The sequence below is a fragment of the Cryptomeria japonica genome, chromosome 6, assembly GCF_030272615.1.
Source record: "Cryptomeria japonica chromosome 6, Sugi_1.0, whole genome shotgun sequence".
In the NCBI taxonomy this organism is placed as follows: domain Eukaryota; kingdom Viridiplantae; phylum Streptophyta; class Pinopsida; order Cupressales; family Cupressaceae; genus Cryptomeria; species Cryptomeria japonica.
The window spans coordinates 574,734,493-574,752,315 of record NC_081410.1 but is presented as its reverse complement, the minus strand read 5'-3'; the positions used below and the strand labels follow the sequence as shown (position 1 = coordinate 574,752,315).

At 37.6% G+C, this 17,823-nt stretch overlaps 1 protein-coding gene and 1 long non-coding RNA gene across 5 annotated transcripts in view; both read right to left on the bottom strand.

Moving 5' to 3' along the window:
- The window catches only part of LOC131062957 (uncharacterized), a 45,373-nt gene extending 28,093 nt beyond the window's left edge, over positions 1–17,280 (bottom strand). Inside the window, exons 1-3 of one of the 4 annotated variants that reach the window (XM_057996704.2) lie at positions 16,884–17,280; positions 16,318–16,579; positions 16,046–16,234 (exon numbers count right to left, since the gene is read on the bottom strand). In XM_057996704.2, the coding sequence (XP_057852687.2) occupies positions 16,046–16,234; positions 16,318–16,569 (441 nt within the window). In that variant the 5' untranslated portion in view covers positions 16,570–16,579; positions 16,884–17,280. The remainder of the gene's footprint in view (positions 1–16,045; positions 16,235–16,317; positions 16,580–16,883) is intronic. The other 3 variants (XM_057996705.2, XM_057996703.2, XM_057996707.2) reach the window with 3 other exon arrangements.
- On the bottom strand, positions 741–2,131 carry LOC131062956 (uncharacterized). Its single transcript, XR_009358271.1, has 3 exons — positions 1,802–2,131; positions 1,608–1,680; positions 741–1,498 (listed from the first exon to the last, which is right to left on the bottom strand). It is a non-coding gene; the product is annotated as an uncharacterized LOC131062956 (long non-coding RNA).
- Positions 17,281–17,823: the final 543 nt, after the last annotated feature.

The following is a 17,823-nucleotide window of genomic DNA, read 5'->3' as shown; positions in this document are numbered from 1 at the left end:
CTAGGCTTACCTTGTTGAAGAGAAATAAATTGATATAAAATATATTTTAAATGCTGCTGGCCAACTTCATTGAGGAGGCATGACCGTTGAATGAAGAGGCATAGTGTGGAGTTTAATTAGAGGTCTTTTGGTGGACAAAAAGACATATCACTCAAGCAGAGATTTTTCAGATGTATGAGAAGCAGAGTTAAGAGAATATTACTCCAGATCTACATTACTTATGTTAGCAGATTTATAAGATTAAATTGATCTCATTTTTGTGAAGATTATATAGTGACATTATGCAAGATTTGAAGGTGTATGTTGTGAAGACTTGGAGAGTGTTTAGTGCAGATTTGTATGAAGATTTATTTTGCAGATTTGAGAGAAGAGTTTTGAGGCATTTTTTGATGAAGATGTGGGCTATTGAAAGTTATTTAGGGCAGATCCAACAAGAAGTCGCAAACATATTATTTTATTGCATTTCAAAGGTTGGTGCCTTCTACTTTGAGAGATCAAAGGTTGGTGCCTCTCATTCAAAGAGATTGTTGTCTCTTGTTGAGTTGGTGCTCAGTGTACCTATATGTCTTCAAATCGCCAAGATGACCAGCGAGTTGATTGTTATCGACAAAGTTTTAAAAATCGGACTTGCCACGGACTCGGCAAACCAAAAATTTGGACTTGGACTCAAACTCGTGAAAGACTCGTGAAAGACTCGACAAGGACTCGACAAAAAAAAAAACCATAGTTTTACAAAAAAAACATAAAGAAATTAATGCATTTAGAGAACATAAGAGCCATAATTGAAACATTACACATGTCATATGATCTACAAACACACAATATTTGAAATTTCATCATTCATACTCATAGTTTCAACTCTAAAATGTATAATAGCAGCATAAGTTTATAAATGTTTACAAAATTACATATAATGATATGTCCAACTCCAAATGCGAAAAACAACAATGAACAAACTAAAGAGAAGACTACATCTTCCTCTTTGTATTTCTCCTGATATAGCTCAATTTTTCAGGCCTTGAGTTAGAAGTGGTAGCAGTGGGTGTTGTGGTATCTAAATGGTGAGATGATTTTTCTTCAAAATCAAAGTCCTCATCCTCGTCCTCATCTCCATCCTCCATTTCATCCAATCTTGCTCCTTCTGCTTCTTGTGCTGCTCCTCTCTCTATTTCTGCAATTTCTTCTTCAGTAAGGAGGACATCGTCACCATCATTTTGTTCATTCACGGTCCAATCACCATATGGATCAATTTCATCCAAGTCAATGGCCTCATGTGAAACACCCTCCACCTGTCTAACTCGAAGGCGAAGGTTGTACCGAACGAAGACAAGATCATTGAGGCATTTTTGTGTCAGTCTATTTCTCTTCTTTGTGTGAATGCTCTCAAATACACTCCAATTCCATTCACACCCAGAAGCACTGCATGGCTGAGACAAAACACGGACGGCTATCTTTTGAAGATTAGGCATGCTAGCACCATAATTCTCCCACCATAAATCTACAAAAAACATTTAGAAATATTAGAAATTAGAATTGAGAAAAAAATGTAACAATCAAGTTTGTAGTTTTTTTCTTGCACTATTGAACTAAATTACTAAATTTTTTACCTGGTTGTTGTTTTCATCTCCTATCAATTGCTAGTTAGGATGAAAAGAGTCTCCCCTCTGCACTCTTGTAGATCTTGAACAATGAACATTTCCAAATTCATAAATAGATAGTTAAAGTGTCAAACTCAAATTCAATAATGAACATTTCCGAATTCATAAATAAAGATAGAACAATTGCAAATGTCAAATCTCACCTCCAACTCATCAAGAACCTTGTCTCTCAACTCAGGATCAGGTGCCATCTTATCCATGCATGCAATAACACCTGTCATGGCCTCCTCATCAGCCCTAAATGAATCAGAGAAGTAGAATTTCAGGTTCAAAAAGTAGGCAAAGGCATTTATCGGTTGGTGGAGTTGATTTGTCCACCTATGATCAATCATGCGCCAAAGGATTTCACATTTTCTTGTATTTCCACGATAGTAATGTGAAATGGCTCTTTGGCCCTATCCATGGCCTCATAAATGAAACCCATTGGCATGCCCTCTCCATCCACCATACGAAGAACCCTTACCAAAGGTTTTGTCACCTAAAAAAATGAAAACAAATTTTAAATTAGTACAAAATTAACCCCTAAAAAATAAAATCAGCAAATAGACAAGATTGTATAAAGTTTCCTTTTGTGTTTGTTACTTAGCGTAGTCAACTCCTCTCCACTTTTGGTGAACCCTTCATCAAAAGCAATGCTCACAATCTTCTCTGCTTCAGGTCTTTTGGAGTATGCAAACCCCAACCAAGCATCAGACACAAGCATATGCTTAAGATGAGGAATGGCACTAAGAATGCTCTGCAAAGTGACGAAGTGGCTAGCGAATCGTGTCACTCCAAGTCGCACAAGGTCCTTGCCATTTGTGTGTTTTCTCATCAAAGCAAGCACCCAAGTATGGTTGTAGATGAATTTGGTGACACTTCTTGCATCTTCAACCACCTTTTTCACCCATCCAATCTTCCCAATGTCCTTTAGCATCAAGTCCAAGCAATGTGCAGCACAAGGACTCCATGTGATCATAGGATGCCTCTCCATAAGCATTCTACCTACAAATACATATGCAGCTGCGTTGTCCATGATAGTTTGGACAACATTCTCAACTCCAACTTCCTGAACCACCCCATTCAACAGATTACACAAAGCCTATGCATTTTTTATTTCATTTAAGGCATCAATAGACTTTAGGAATACCATTGCACCATTTGAAGCCACCAAGAAGTTGAGAAGAGTCCTATTTCGTCCATCTATCCATCCATCAAATAAAATGCTACATCTTTTTCTCTTCCAATACCTTTTCTGATCATCAACCACAACTTGTGTATTTTTTACAGCTTTCTCTAGCAATGGCCCACTGAAGTCATGACTTGTTGGGGCCTTACACCCCTTACCCGTAACTGTTAATGCATTAACCAAACCTTCCCAATACACATTTTTTGCTGCATTGAAAGGTAGATTATTGTAAAACCAAAAGTTCGATGCTACTATCGTTGCTTGTTCATGCTTCTCTCTATTCAATCATGTACCTTCAAGTGAAGGTTGTGCACCTAGAACATTGCGTGGTACAAAAAAATTAGGGTCTGATCTAACAGGAGTGCCACTAGCCTCACCCTCATTGTCACCAAAAGATGAAAGTGACTGACGACCACGAGTGTGACCAATGGGACCCGAAGTGGACAATGTGGGATTCATTGCAGCTGCCATGGCTTCTTTTTTTTTGCCTTTCTTCCTTTTGCATATCATTCTCAGCAAGAAGGGCCTTCATCTCTCTAATAATCTCAGGAGTTGATTTGGGGCATACCTCCACACCATATCTAGGTATTTGTGCAAGGTGGTATTTTAATCTATTGATTCCACCCATCATCCATTTTGTACATTCGGTGCAAGTGACCTCTCCCTTTTTGCTTCCTAGAATCCCATATTTCCATGCTTTATCTCTTTGTCTTCCTGACCTTGGGGTTGCCCTTGGAGTTGAGCTTGCCATTGCTGATTTAACATGAAAAAATAAAAAAATCAGCAGGGTTTTATGGAAAATCAACAAAAAAAAAGACAATGAATCATTTGGGAAAAATAACAACAAAAAACAAGAAATGAAAACTTAGGAAAGGAAAAAAAAAAAAAATTGGTAGCATGTCCCCTTGTTTTTCAAGATTTTTTGGAATTTCAAAACATGGAAATTATTCAAATGAAAAAAAAAGAGGAAAAATCCTTACCTAGATCTTTTTTTTGCTGATTTTATCTTCTTTCCTCTCCTCCTTCACACTCTACAAACCTGTTATAACCAAGCATAAATGCCAAATGAGGGGAAAAAATTTTTAAAACCTGAGTTTTATGCTTAAATGGCGTGTTTTCTGGGCTACACGAGTCCGAGCAAAAGACTCGTGCGAGTCCGAGCAAAAGACTCGCAAGTCACTCACCAGGACTCGCCTCGCAAGTCCTTGGCGAGTCGACTCGTAGCTCCCATGGACTCGCAAATCCATGGCGAGTCCATGAGTCTTGAAACCATGGAACTTATCAACAGCAATAAGAACCTTATGTTTGAGCTTACTTTCCAATATTAAATAGATTCTATCCTTATAATAGATGATGTCATTCAACAGTTTATACCTTTCATCATCGATTTTATCATCTAGAATATCACAAACATTTTGATTCTTTGAGTATTCTGCTAGCATGTGATCCTTCCAAGAAGCTGAAATTTCTGAAAGTGAGCAAAATGAAGGATTTCTAATTAATGCATCAGCAACAACATTACTTTTTCCTTTGACAAATTCAATGTCAAAATCATGCCCTTGTAGCTTACTCACCCAACATTGCTGTCTCTCGTTTAATCCCTTTTTCTTGGCCAGCCTTAAACCACACAAACTAAGCAACATATTAAGCCTAGAGAATGTTAGTCAACTCTAAGTGTTTAACACTTTTAAGCCCGGAAGTGTATTCTTAGTGTGACCACACACAATAAGCAACATATTAAGCCTAGAAAATGTCAGCCAACTCTTGAGACACTTTTAAGCCTAGAAATGTAAGCTTAGTGTGTGTGGTTTAAGCCATTCCCTTTTTCTCTATGAAATACTTGAGGCTATTATGATCAGTCCTCATTGTGATCTTGCTGCCCACAAGATACTAACAAAAACTTTTCAAGCGCTTGCATGATTGCCAACATTTCCTTGTCATATGTAATGAACCTCCTTTCAACCTCATTCAACTTTCGGCTCTCATAACAATTAGATGCTTGTCTTCCATCAAAACTGCTCCAATCCTAATACCAGATGCATCACACTCAAGCACCAAAGGTTTAAAGGTCCAGTAAAGTCAAAACAAGACAGCTACTCATTACCTTTTTAAGATGATTCATGATTCTTTGAAGTATCATCCATCCAAATAAAAGCATCATTCTTGGTCAAATCTATCAAAGAAGTGATTAATCAACAAAATACCTTCATAAACCGTCTATAGTATGTGCATAAACCAATGAAGCCCCTCAATTGGGACACGCTCTTTGGTGGTAGCCAATCAAGTACAGGTTGAATCTTTTCCTTATGTGCCTTCACTTCGCCATTCCCAATGACACATCCCAAATACAATAGCTCGGTCATACCGAACTCACACTTAGAGACTTTCACATAAAGGGAGTTAGCCGCTAAGATACTTAACACCTCATCAAGATGTCGAATATGCTCTCCCCACATCCTGTTGTATATTAAGATGTCATCAAAGAAAACCAATGCAAATTTCTACAACTGCTTGTTGAATACATGGTTCATGCAAGATTGAAAAGTAGCTGGAGCATTCTGTTACCCAAAGGGCATCACCAAATAATCGAAATGTCCATAGTGGCACCTAAAAGTTGTTTTGTGCACATCATGCTCCCAAACCCAAATTTGATGGTATCCTGAACAAAGATCAATTTTGGAGAAGTAGACCACTCCATGTAGCTCATCCATCAACTCATCAATACATGGGATAGGATACTTGTTCTCGATGGTCTTCTTATTTAGTACATGATAATCAATGCACATCCTCATAGTACCATCCTTCTTCTTCACCAAGACAACAGAAGGAGTGAAGCGACTAGAACTAGGTTGTATATGTTTTGCATTCAGTAGCTCCCGAATAGTCTTCTCAATCTCATCCTTGAATCATTTAGGATGACACTAGGAATCCATAACAACTGGCTTGTTATCCACAAGCTCAATAACATGCTCAAATCCCTAATCTAGAGGTAGTCCATGTAGTAGATTTGAAAATACCACACCATGCTTGTCCAACAAGCCCTACATGTCAACATGATACCCATGTTGTCCTGTATCGATAGACTTATCTGAAATGAAACATTACACTTCTCACTCATCCCCTAAATGCCAAAAAATTATCTCCATCCTCTTGGCTGAAATGACTCTAGGCACATCTAAAGATAGGCCCTGTAATACCACCTTCCGACCATCTGTTGTAAAACTCAATTGCATAGTTTTAAAGTCGGTGAGATATTGACTTATAGTATGCAACCATTGAACACCCAACACAACATTAGCCTCCTTAATGTCAATCACATAAAAAACATCAATAAGGGTATAATTACACAAGGTCACGCTCAATTGTGGAACAAGATTAACACAACGCAACATGCCATTCATTGTTCGCACACAGAAACCATTGTGCTCCTCAACATTCAAACCCCACTTCTTCACATAGGATGAATCCATTAAGGTGTGGGTAGCCCCATTATCAATCAGTACAACTTTTTGTCCCTACACAACACCCTTCATTTTTAAGGCGTTATAATGAGGAGTGGTAGTGAGAGTTGCAATAGCACCTCCATCTATGCCAAATCATTCCAATGCTCATTTGTGCTTGTCTCCCCATCCATCTGCTCATGCTGCCCATCATGAACCTGTATCTCCTCCAATTCATCATCACTACCTCCAATTCATCATCACTAGGTTCCTCGGAGACTTCAATCCAGTGGGCCTTGCCCCAACTTTTACACTTATGTCCAGGTGTCCAAGGCTGACGACAATCAAAGGAAAGTCTCTTTCATCTCAACTTGTCCAGTGAATCACGAAATGCACCACTAACTTAGACATTTCACCCACTAGTCTAGCATTTTCTAGTTTCTTTTTGTTCCTCTACAACAAATTTTGTGACAAGGGTCTCTGCGGAAACTTTCTAGGAAACCTAGCTTGTGGTGTAGATAGCTCCATATTCCTTGCATGCTTAATAGTGTCCTGCAAGAATGGCAGATCAAAAGCTTTGACCCAACCTCTAAGAGGTTTTGACAAACCCTCTATGAACCAAGAAATCAAACTTTTCTTGGTCACATCATAAACCATAACTCACAATCACTGAAATTCTGAAACGTATGCATTAAGTGTCCCAACCTGTCTCAACTAAGCCAACTCTCCGGAGTGTGCCTCTGAATCCTTGCAGCCAAACTGTTCTATCAATGTAGTGCAAAATTGATCGTAAGAAACTATTGCACCATGTCCTTGTGTCACTAAACCATGATACCACCACTCATGTGCAACTCCTTCAAGGTGAAGATTAGCAAATTTGATGACCTCAATCTTCTTCATCTAATTCAAGGCAAGATAAGTATCCAATTTCTAAATACAAGCTCTAGTTGTACACTTGGATGATCCATCAAAACTAGGTAAGTATAGTCATCCTAAACTCTTATGCAGCCCATTATTTTTCTTCCCTTGATTCCATTGTTTCTGCTTTGGCTTTGTGCATTTGGTGACCTCCAAGGAGTCTTTAAAAGAGATAGCTGATTGAAAATCTTCCCCCAAAATCTTGATACTTAGCCAAAATCTCAGCATCCTCATCATCCTCCATGGGTTCCTCTTGCGTGTACTTCATCCTCTTGTATAAAGGTAAGCATGAAAGGTCTGGATTGTGATGAACCAATGGATTTTCTGGTAGCATGTTCATTGTTTTCTGTTGCTTTGCTACCTTCCTCTCTTTCTATACAAACCAAATTTCTTCCATTTGTCATGTTTTGAGCCATCTAGCTTAACTAAAGATTGTTAATTTGCAGCTGTCTTAACATTTATGCAGACATTTGTTTTGCCTCCTCTTCTCTCGATGATGGTGGTTGATTGTTGTCTGCCATTATTTCCTTCTGTTTTTCCAAGTTATAACCACCTTTTCCATTAATACAACCAACCCAAATAGGATGCCAAGTCTTGCAGCTCTGATACTCTTCACATGTAATGCCGATGTTATTCAGATGTTATTGCCAATGACAGACAGCATAAAAATATGGACACATCTGTCTCGATCAGATACAGAACAATCAATGATGAAGATATGTATTGTATTCATTCCTTATTCCCATATCTTGTATATGCAAACACACCACAACAAAAAAACAATTTTGTAATGACTAATGATGGTCGTGTTTGATTTTGTGCTACTGTTTTTGTCTGCAGACAACTTGACATCAATGACAAATCGTCTAATAGTAATATCCCCAAAGAGGGATAATAGAAATAACAACAATATTTCCAAAACAAGACACAAAAAAATCTGAAACTGTATTTGCATATAGGATTTTTTTCAATGAACCCAAATTTATAATCAGATTGCAAGACTGATTCTTCTGCTAAAAGAAATAAATTTCTGAGTAATACTAAGTACTAACCCTCAAAAAAGTATAGGAAATTCCTTTATTTCTACCCAAAAATTCCAGAAACAAACACAATGATTTTTCTCTTATATTACTAAGATAAAGAAGAATAAACTATGCAGATTTTTGATACAAAATACATCAGAAATTATTTCCAAACCCTAGTAGTCCTCAAAGGTGGAGTCAAACCCTATCTGTCCTTGGATTTGGCATCAAAACTCCCAAACAAACCAGCACTAGGTCTAATAACTTGTCCTCTTTGTTGTTGTTCTCAAGAATGTCTAAAAATATGAATGTTTATTGATGTAGTCAACAAAAATTTGAACTTGAACTCTGAATCTTATCTCCAAATCAGCCCCCAAGCCTGATAAACAATCGCAGCCCAGAAAAGATGATGTTAGGGTTTCACAAACCGAAGCTCTTCCACCGAAACACACCCTTCAAACTAGAGGAAGCCCATACGTCTCTTTGAAATCAAGGATACTCAAGAGTTTCAGAACTTAAGCCAAGTTGCAACAACAATAAACAGGAAACTCACAACATAATGAGCTCTAAAAGATTTCTAAAGAGTTATATAATAACTCCCAAAGAAATTAATTAATCTCAGCTCCTGATTTGCCACCTCTTAATCCAATGCTCCACATTGAAACCCTAAAACCTGAGCCAATAAGCTCCTAGAAACCCTACGCCCCCTTGCTTTTCATCACATGCTTTTAAAAATCACTTGAAGTACATAAAAGGGAGACAACTTAAGTCTTTTGGCAAGGAGTCATTTAAGTTTGCCTAAAAAGACGTGCCAACAACTTAAAATAGCTTAAGTGAACTTAAGTTGCATAAAAAGATGTGCACACATCTTAAGATTAAAATTGAGAACGAGCCAAAGACTCCAATATTTTACCCAATGATGCTCTAAGTCTCTTCCTATTGGGTAATCCAAGAAAAAGGACAACCAATGTGTTGCTAATTCTCTTGATTTGAGTTGGGAACATTACAGTTGTACAAATAGCTAGATATAAAGTAGTTGGCATCTGAAACAACTGTGAGGATGGAGAAATAAATAAATAAGCTGGCGAACAGTTGAAACAGCTGTAAAACAGTAGATAACAACTAGTTAAAATGTCAATGGGCAGCTAGAACAGCTGTAACAACTGTAGAAGGTAGATAGAAGCAAATAAAGACGGTAAACAACTAAGAACACTAAATGACATTGTAAGACTTTTTGCCTCCATACTCAGGCTTCTCTTATGTAATGAAATAACAAAGAAAGGACATGAATATTTGTTTGTTGTTGTAGGCTAGTAACAAGATGAGTATTCTCATTCCATGTAAGAAGACTCTTAATCGCAATTAAGCAAATCGAATAATTTTCAATAATGTTTATCTTCATTTTGGTTTATTTTGGTTTACCTGGATTTATTATTTTATATATGGAATCAAGATTCTTCAAAAAGTTTTGGACTACATTGTTTGAGATAATGGATAAAAATTTGAAGACATCAACTTCTTTTTATTTCCAAACTGGATGGTCAAACCCAAGTGGTCAGTAAAATATCGGTGCAACTCTTACAGGATAAAATGAAGAGCATCATAAACTCAGAATACGAATTTGCACATACTCAACTTCACACAATTGGTTAGTTTATTCTTTTACTAAGAGATCCCTTTGAATTAAAAATAAGTGCACTTGAAAACTACCAAGCAGACACTTTCTTTGAGAAAATTAAGACAAATTTACCTCCAAATTCTCCAGAGTTTGAAGGAATCTCAAGAGTAGAGTTGAGGACAAGTTCAACTTTAGGGACAAGGTGTGACTTAAGTAAAAAAAAAAGCATCAAAGGTAAAGTTAGAAAACTAAAAACCATTTAGGTCTGGTCCGTATGAACTTATTGACAAGTTGACAACAATGCTTTGAAAACTTAAAGCTCTTATGAGCCTTCTATACTATCTTATGAAAAAAAATTATTTTGTTGCTTTCCATTGAAGAACTTATACCTGGTGCTCAAGAAAGGTGAACAAAGATGTTGCTTTGCAGAATATACTAAAACCATAAAGGAGAGAACAAGAACACTGGCGGTTAGGATTGAAAAAACAATTTCCAATTTCCAAGCAAACCCAGGTGATATAATAAGGAAAATGTGCAAAGAAGATTCAATTCATGTGGCAGTAGTCTTCAGAAAATGCTGATCAACTTGCCAACATGGCAATGGGCTTAAAGGATTGGGATGGGAGGTTACTGGTCCTTAGGGATAGCATGTTTTATGTACTTGATAATGCAGTTGCTTTAGAGCAATGGGATAAGCACCCGCTAATTAGAAAAGGTGGTAAATGAGTGTAATAACCCTTGCTGCAATTTTATATCAGATTACAAATAACAAATAATGGTGAAATCGGGTATACCAAAAATTGCACCAAAATACCACTTAACACTCTGAATCTCCATGGAAACACACAAATGATTTTAACACAATTTTGGCAATATATTCCTCACAAATTACCTCAGATAACAGTCCACAGATCTACCACAAAAACATTACACATAGACTCCAAATCCCGAGCTCAAGTACACCAAATACTCACTGAAACTCTCACACAAACTCTCCAAATCACAAACAGAGTTCACAAAAGAAATACATATGAAATATAGCTTCTCAGTGTCTCACAACAGAAAATACATTATGAAATATGCTACTAACAGCAGCAAACAATCTGGAACTAAACTGAATACAAAAGCACACTGAAACTCATACAAACACCTGAAACAACACAGAATAATGAAGCTCTTAAAGCACAACTGCTAAACAATCTGGAACTAAACTGAATACAAAAGCACACTAAAACTCATACAAACACCTGAAAGTTTGAAGCAACACAGAATAATGAAGCTCTTAAAGCACAACTGCTACCCATGGTTGAGATTGCCACTGGAGACCCTTAGACAAACTGCCTGCAAACGTCGAATCTCCCTGGTTTATCAGCCTGGAAGATCTGTTTCCTGATAATGTGATTGCTTTAGAGCAATGGGATATGCCCCACTAATTAGAAAAGGTGGTAAATGATGCCTGCAAAGTCCAGGATGTAAGATCTAGTTACTAAGCTTTGGCTGCAAGTGAAAATTAGACAGCAAGCAAATGTGCTGAATAAAATACAGGTTGCATTCAATGATAACAAGTGCACTTCTTCTTGGCCCGTTAATAGGCCTTTGTGGGTTAATCCATCTAGCACAAATGATGAAAAAGTGGTATGGACAACACTAGAGGAAGGATGGATCAAAATAAACTTTGATGGAGCATCGAATGAGAACCCAGGCCTGTCAGGAGCAGGATGTGTAGCTAGGGATAGGCAAGGAAATATCTTAGCATGGAGTGTATAGAGGCTCAAGGATGGAACAAACAATGAGGTGGAAGCAAAAGTAGCGTTACTCGCTTTGAGCCTAGCAAGCAAAATTTCAGTTTCAAGATTGCACTTAGAGGGTGATTCGCAAATAATCATTAACACATTAATCAAAGGAGAGGTGAGGGGGTGGAAGCTAGACAAATTAATAAAAGTAACCAAAAACATCATAAACCTCTTCCAAAATTTCAAAATCTCCCTTGTCAGACGTGATGGAAACAAAGTGGTAGACTAGCTCTCCAAGTGGGTGGTACATTTAATGAGAGATTGGGACAATCTTCCTAGCATCAATATCAAGGAGGTGGATGTACAAGAGGGAAGATATAATCATGCGAGGGTAGAAAATTGAGGACTTCTTATTAATTGTATCGTCCTATTCAAGACGAATGAGGTGTATGAGGCAAGATTTAACCTACTTTTGTCTTGGAAAAAATCATGCTCTCTGTAACGTCTCGGTGAGAAGAGTAGAGTAGTCGAAAAAAACGGAGCAAAATGCAGGTGAATTTCTCCGTACAAATGGTGAAGCAAACGATGGCTTTTTGAGGGAATATCTCTGAGGAAAGAATGAGGAACGTCTTCAAAATTGAAGACCCCGTGTTTCTCCAAATGGTGAGCATTATGTTGGGTGACAAGTTTTTTAAGGCAAAGTATATATACCACACCGACATCGACATTGCATTGCTTTTATTATCGTGGTGTCTAGAGCTAGGAACCAAGGAGGAAGCACACCGGCTTTGAACCAGTGCATAAAGGATGAATGGGGTTGGAGGGCTCGTGCTTTCATTGCCATTGCACGATTGGGAGAAGGGTTCATAGCCCAAGGTGGACATTGGCTACATGATGCAGAGTACACATGACGATTACACTCTTTCCACCTTTGGAGCGCTTCGTGCGACAAGGACATCCATCGGGAAGGGGAGCAAATTAGCTGGAATTACATCAAAGAGTATCTCAGAGAGAGGGAGGCAAGAAAAAAAGAGCTAGGAAGAAGCATTAAGAAAAACAAAAAAGAAGCATTAAGAAAAACAAAAAATCTCAACCTGTCTCAATTGAGCCAATTAATGTAGTGCAAAACTAATCATAAGAAACTATCGCTCCATGTCCTTGTGTCACCAATCCGTGATACCACCACTCATGTGCAGTTCCTTCAAGGTGAAGGGTAGCAAATTTGATGGCCTCCATCTCCTTCATCCGGTTCAAAGCAAGGTAGGTGTCCAATTTCTGAATCCAAGCTCTAGTCGTACACTTGGATTATCCATCAAAACTAGGTAGGGATAGATGTCCCAACCTCTTTTGCAATCCATAATTCTGCTTCTCTTGATAATTTTGTTTATGCTTGTGCCTTGTGCGCTTGGTGACCTTTAAGTAATCCCTAAAAGAGATGGCTGATTGAAAATCTGGTCCCAAGGCCTGATATTTTGCTAGTATTTTAGCATCCTCATTATCCTCTATAGGTTCCTCTTGTTTAGCCTTATCTTCTTGTATAAAAGTGCACATAAAAGGTCTGGATTGTGATGAACCCATGGATTTGCTGGTAAAATGTTCTTTGCTTTCTGCAACTTTGCTACTTTCTTCCCTTTCTATGTGCACCAAAGTTCTTCCATATGTTGTGATATGAGCCAACTAACCCAAATAAAGGTTGTTATCATTCAACAGCCTTATCATGTCTGAAAACATTTGTTTTGCTTCTTCTTCACTTGATGATGGTTACTGATCTAAACCCACCAATATTCCTTTCTCTTTTTCCACGCTATGACCACATTTTCCACACATGCAATCAACCCAAACAGACTGCCAAGTCTTGCAGCTTTGATACCACTGTAATATCCCCAAATAGGAAACTAAAAACAAGACAATAATTTCTGCAAACTAGGGCACAACTGATAAAAGAAAACACCTCTGCAAACTAGGGCATAAATCTGAAAATGAACTTGCACAATATTACATCTCAATTTTTTGTGTGTTTTCAAATCAGATTTAGGACCAAAAGTAGAAAATTTTTATTGTTATTATGCTTAGAAATTATTACAAAACAACCCTTGTAATAATCCAGAATTTACAACAAAAAAAAATGCCTAATTTTTCCTAATTTTTTCTGAGTTATAGATAAGAAAATAGATAGGCACAAGAATACCTCAGATTTATTGCTGAATTTTACCAAACCCTAGTCATCCCTCAAACAGGTGTTAGGCTCCCCAAAAGACCAGCAAACAGACTAATTTAGCTGCTCCTTTACAGCCATCCCAAAAAGGTGCTCAGAAATTGACAATGTACAGTTGTAGATGTTCGCCATTTTGAATTTTCAATGCTGGTATCTTCCTCTAATTGGCCTCCAGCCTGATAAATACTTGCAACCCAGAATTTACAATGTGCTAGGGTTTCACAAACCAGAGTTATTCCACCGAAACACACTCTTCTGATTAGGAAGAGCCCATGTGTCTCACCAAAACCAGGGATACTCAAGGGTTTGAATCCTCAAGCCAAGTTACAGCAGCAATAAGCAGAAAACTTCATCACATCATGGTGTCAAAATGAGCCCTTAGGGTGTTTTATAACAACCTCTGAAAAGATTAATCAATCTCCACCCTTGATAGTCCACCTCTTAATCCAAGGCTCCAAAATAAAAACCTAAAATGTGCACCAATAAGAACTCTTGAAGCTGGACACCCACCTTGGCTTTTGTCACATGTTTTAATTAAGTCACTTAAGTATATAAAAGAGGGGACAACTTAAGTCCCTTAGCTAGGCATCACTGAGAGTTGCCTAAAAAGACATGCCTAACTTAAAATAACTTAAGTTCACTTAAAAATAACTTATGTTCACTTAAGTTGCATCAAAAGACATGCACTCACCTTAAAATTAGACATTAAAACAAGCCAAGGACTCCATATCTTACCCAATGATGTTCTACATCCTCTTCCTCTCAGGTAACCCAAGGAAAGGACAGCCAAACTGTTGCTCAGCAACTTGATTTGAGTTGAGGACATTGCAGAAAGCATTGCATCAGCATAGCTTGAATTTCTATTTTATCCACCACTCCATCTGTTATATCCCCTACAGGAGATTTCTACTTGATTTAATGCCAATTGACACAATATCTGGATTTATTACAACATCAGATCTAAAACAAAAATATTGTTTTCATAAGAATATGCAGAAACAGATAAGAATTCCCTTTAAATATGAATAATCAACACAGCAGCCACAACCCAACTTCTCTTTATTAATTTCAACGACAATTTCAACTTACAGCGGTTATTATTATCAAAGGAAATGCCACAGATTAACAGCAATGGGCACTTAAGAGGCTGCCTACATGCTTACAAACCCCAAGTGCCAATAAGCCTCCTAACAATGACACAAACAGGCGCTGTAGAAGCTGCCAAACAGCAGGTCATTGACGATCGAGCACAATCCCTGTGTGAAATTGCTCCATGCTGGATAGAGGTTTCTGTCCACAATCCAGCTATGGAAATCAGGGGTTTCCATCCTCCAATCCCCAATAACAAATGAACAAAATGTTCACCCTGTTTGAGGGAATAATTTCATAAAACGTGGATGTTATCACTGATCTTTTACCTCGTACTTTCCCTCCAAGATACAATTTCAAACTCTTTCCTTTTCCCTCCATGAAATCCCGCTCACAAACCCTTGGCCAACATCACTTAAAGAAATAAGCTTGATCACATAACGTAGAAGAGCCCTATATTCAGTGCTCATAAAATAGGACAGACTTGAGTATTACAAAGTTATTTCCCTAATTTATTTCCCCAAGCCTATGGGAAATAGATTATAAGCTTAAGAAACATCCCGGACTCTTATGCCAAAAAGGGACATGACAATGTCCTGGCAGCCAACAGCAGAATTCTTTAAAAGCTTTTCTTTTACTGTTTTCCTCGCGCCATCTAGTTGGCTCTTACTCCCGATATGAATTAAGCGGCTGCCTATGCCTTCTCTTCTATATCATTATTTTCTTGGTGGAGGTACGAAAGAGCAATGAGTGTGGATGAGAATTAGCATTCATGAGTCTGCCATGCAATGGCACACACTGTCAGTTCATCCTTTCAATATGTGCAGATTCATCAATGGCATCATGTCTGCTACTATTATGCTTTACATGCTCCAAATCATATGGCGTGAAGTTGACCGTAAATCCTCTTGTAGCTTTGGCTCTAGGGTATCTCCAACTTGACAATCATCTTGTTTGACTCGGCTTTTAGTTTTGCAGAATTTGTTAAACTGGCTTTCAAGGGCAACTTAAATTCTCTGGTTGTCACATATTCTTGCATTTTTTCTGCTATTTTAATTCAATATTACACTTTTCTTAACTTTTTTGGTATCAACAAAAAGCTTCTACAATTTTTTATATGGAATCCACCCTGTTTTCAAATTATTTTCAAAACCTATAAAAATAATTAAAAAATAATAACATACCAGATGTACAGTGTCCCCTGTCCTTATGCGAGCGTTAGGACGTGCAATTCGAGACTCAAAAGGTGTCCTAGGCCTAACTTCTTGTATCTCTTCCCATTCTTCACGAGAAAGCATTCTAACAGTGCCCTGTTCTGGAGGAGCATTTCTTGCTTTGCGCTCTATTCGTTCTTGTTCTTTTGAATCATCATACTGCAAAAAATACTATCAACTAAGATTTTCCTTTTCCCTTTCCAAGATTGGGTACAATAACAAGGGGAGTAGAAGAAACTAACCATCATAAGCAGTTTCATAATTAATGCAATGGCGACTGCAGACAAGACCATGGGAGCTGTTGCAGTGTCTAGATAAGCTTTCGACTCAGGTACTCTCACCAAGACTTCCTGTTTGCTGTTTTTCTTCTTCTTCTTTTTCATTTGCAATAATTTCTTCTTCACTATTTGACTGGGTGTGCTTGCACTTGCGTCAGTGTGTATGTGGCCTTGCAAATGCCATTGGAATCTATTGCAAAAGCGAGTACCCAGCATCTCAATTTACCTGTATTTTAAAAAGACGGCTCAGAAGGCAAGTTTTGTTGGAATAAGATTATAATTTTCCATTAGAAATTTTGTAATACAAGGTCATCAGAGAAAAGAGATCATATCAATTTCCACGAATGATGAAAATTAGGTCAGTGCGAATGCATTCAGTATTAGTAGGGAAGTAATAGGCTGAAGAGGTTTAGATTATAATAAGTAACTAAGTACTCGGCACCAAAAAACATAAACATCGCAAAAGGAAAAAACCTATAACAGCTAAAAATAAAATCACAGAGCTAAGTATGTTGGACGAAACTATGTGCTTCGAATAAAAAAGTTTGCACATATATCAAACCAACAAACCCACTTTCACCCACTCGCCCATTCACCATTTCTGTCATCAATATCACCCTCATTCCTATATTACCGAATCAGCTGGAAATTTAGCCGTTTCTAGGTACAAATCGTACCAGAATCGGCCAAGGCATGAAATCATCTGGGAGTTCGCACATAGGTCGATTTGCAGCAGTTGGAACTGTCTGGAAATGTTGCAGGTCGAACCCAGGCGATTTCGAGGTTGATGTTACGAATCTTGAATGATTCCAGAGCGCTTCCTGAAGGCGAACTAATGACGCATTATTTTATCGACTCTTTAACCTTGAAATCCTAAGCGACCTGTTTTTTTTGTAATATCGAACAATGCTTTTCAGATGTTTGAACAATGCTTTTGATTAGAATTATTAGATTTTCACAATTCATAATGATAAATCTATTGTTGCTTCTCGATTTGATTGTGTGACTTCGGATCACACTCTATGATCCATCATAGGATGTTTAGAGAATGCGAGGATAGGAATGAATGCAACTCAAGGCAATATAAGAAAGAACCAAGCAAGTGCACCAAAGAGTGGGATATTTGAATTGCACAATGCTTTTAATATTTGAATTTAAGATCATGTAGAGGCTTCAAAGAAAATATGTGGCGAGGATAATTAGGGATAAAAAAGGAATATCATATCAAATATTTTAATTTTATGCATGATCATACGCAAAAGAATTACATAAGAATGGAAAGCAAAAATGTTAATTGTTTGAATAAGAATCGGCTCACATCAATTTAGATGCAAAACTGGAAGATGGATGATACCTAAAGAGGAGTGAGAAGATAGAAGATGTAGTTATTGCACTCGAGGAGTAGTGGAGACAAAATGACATTATATCATGAAGTGTCTAGCCTATAAGGATATTTGTATCAACTATACA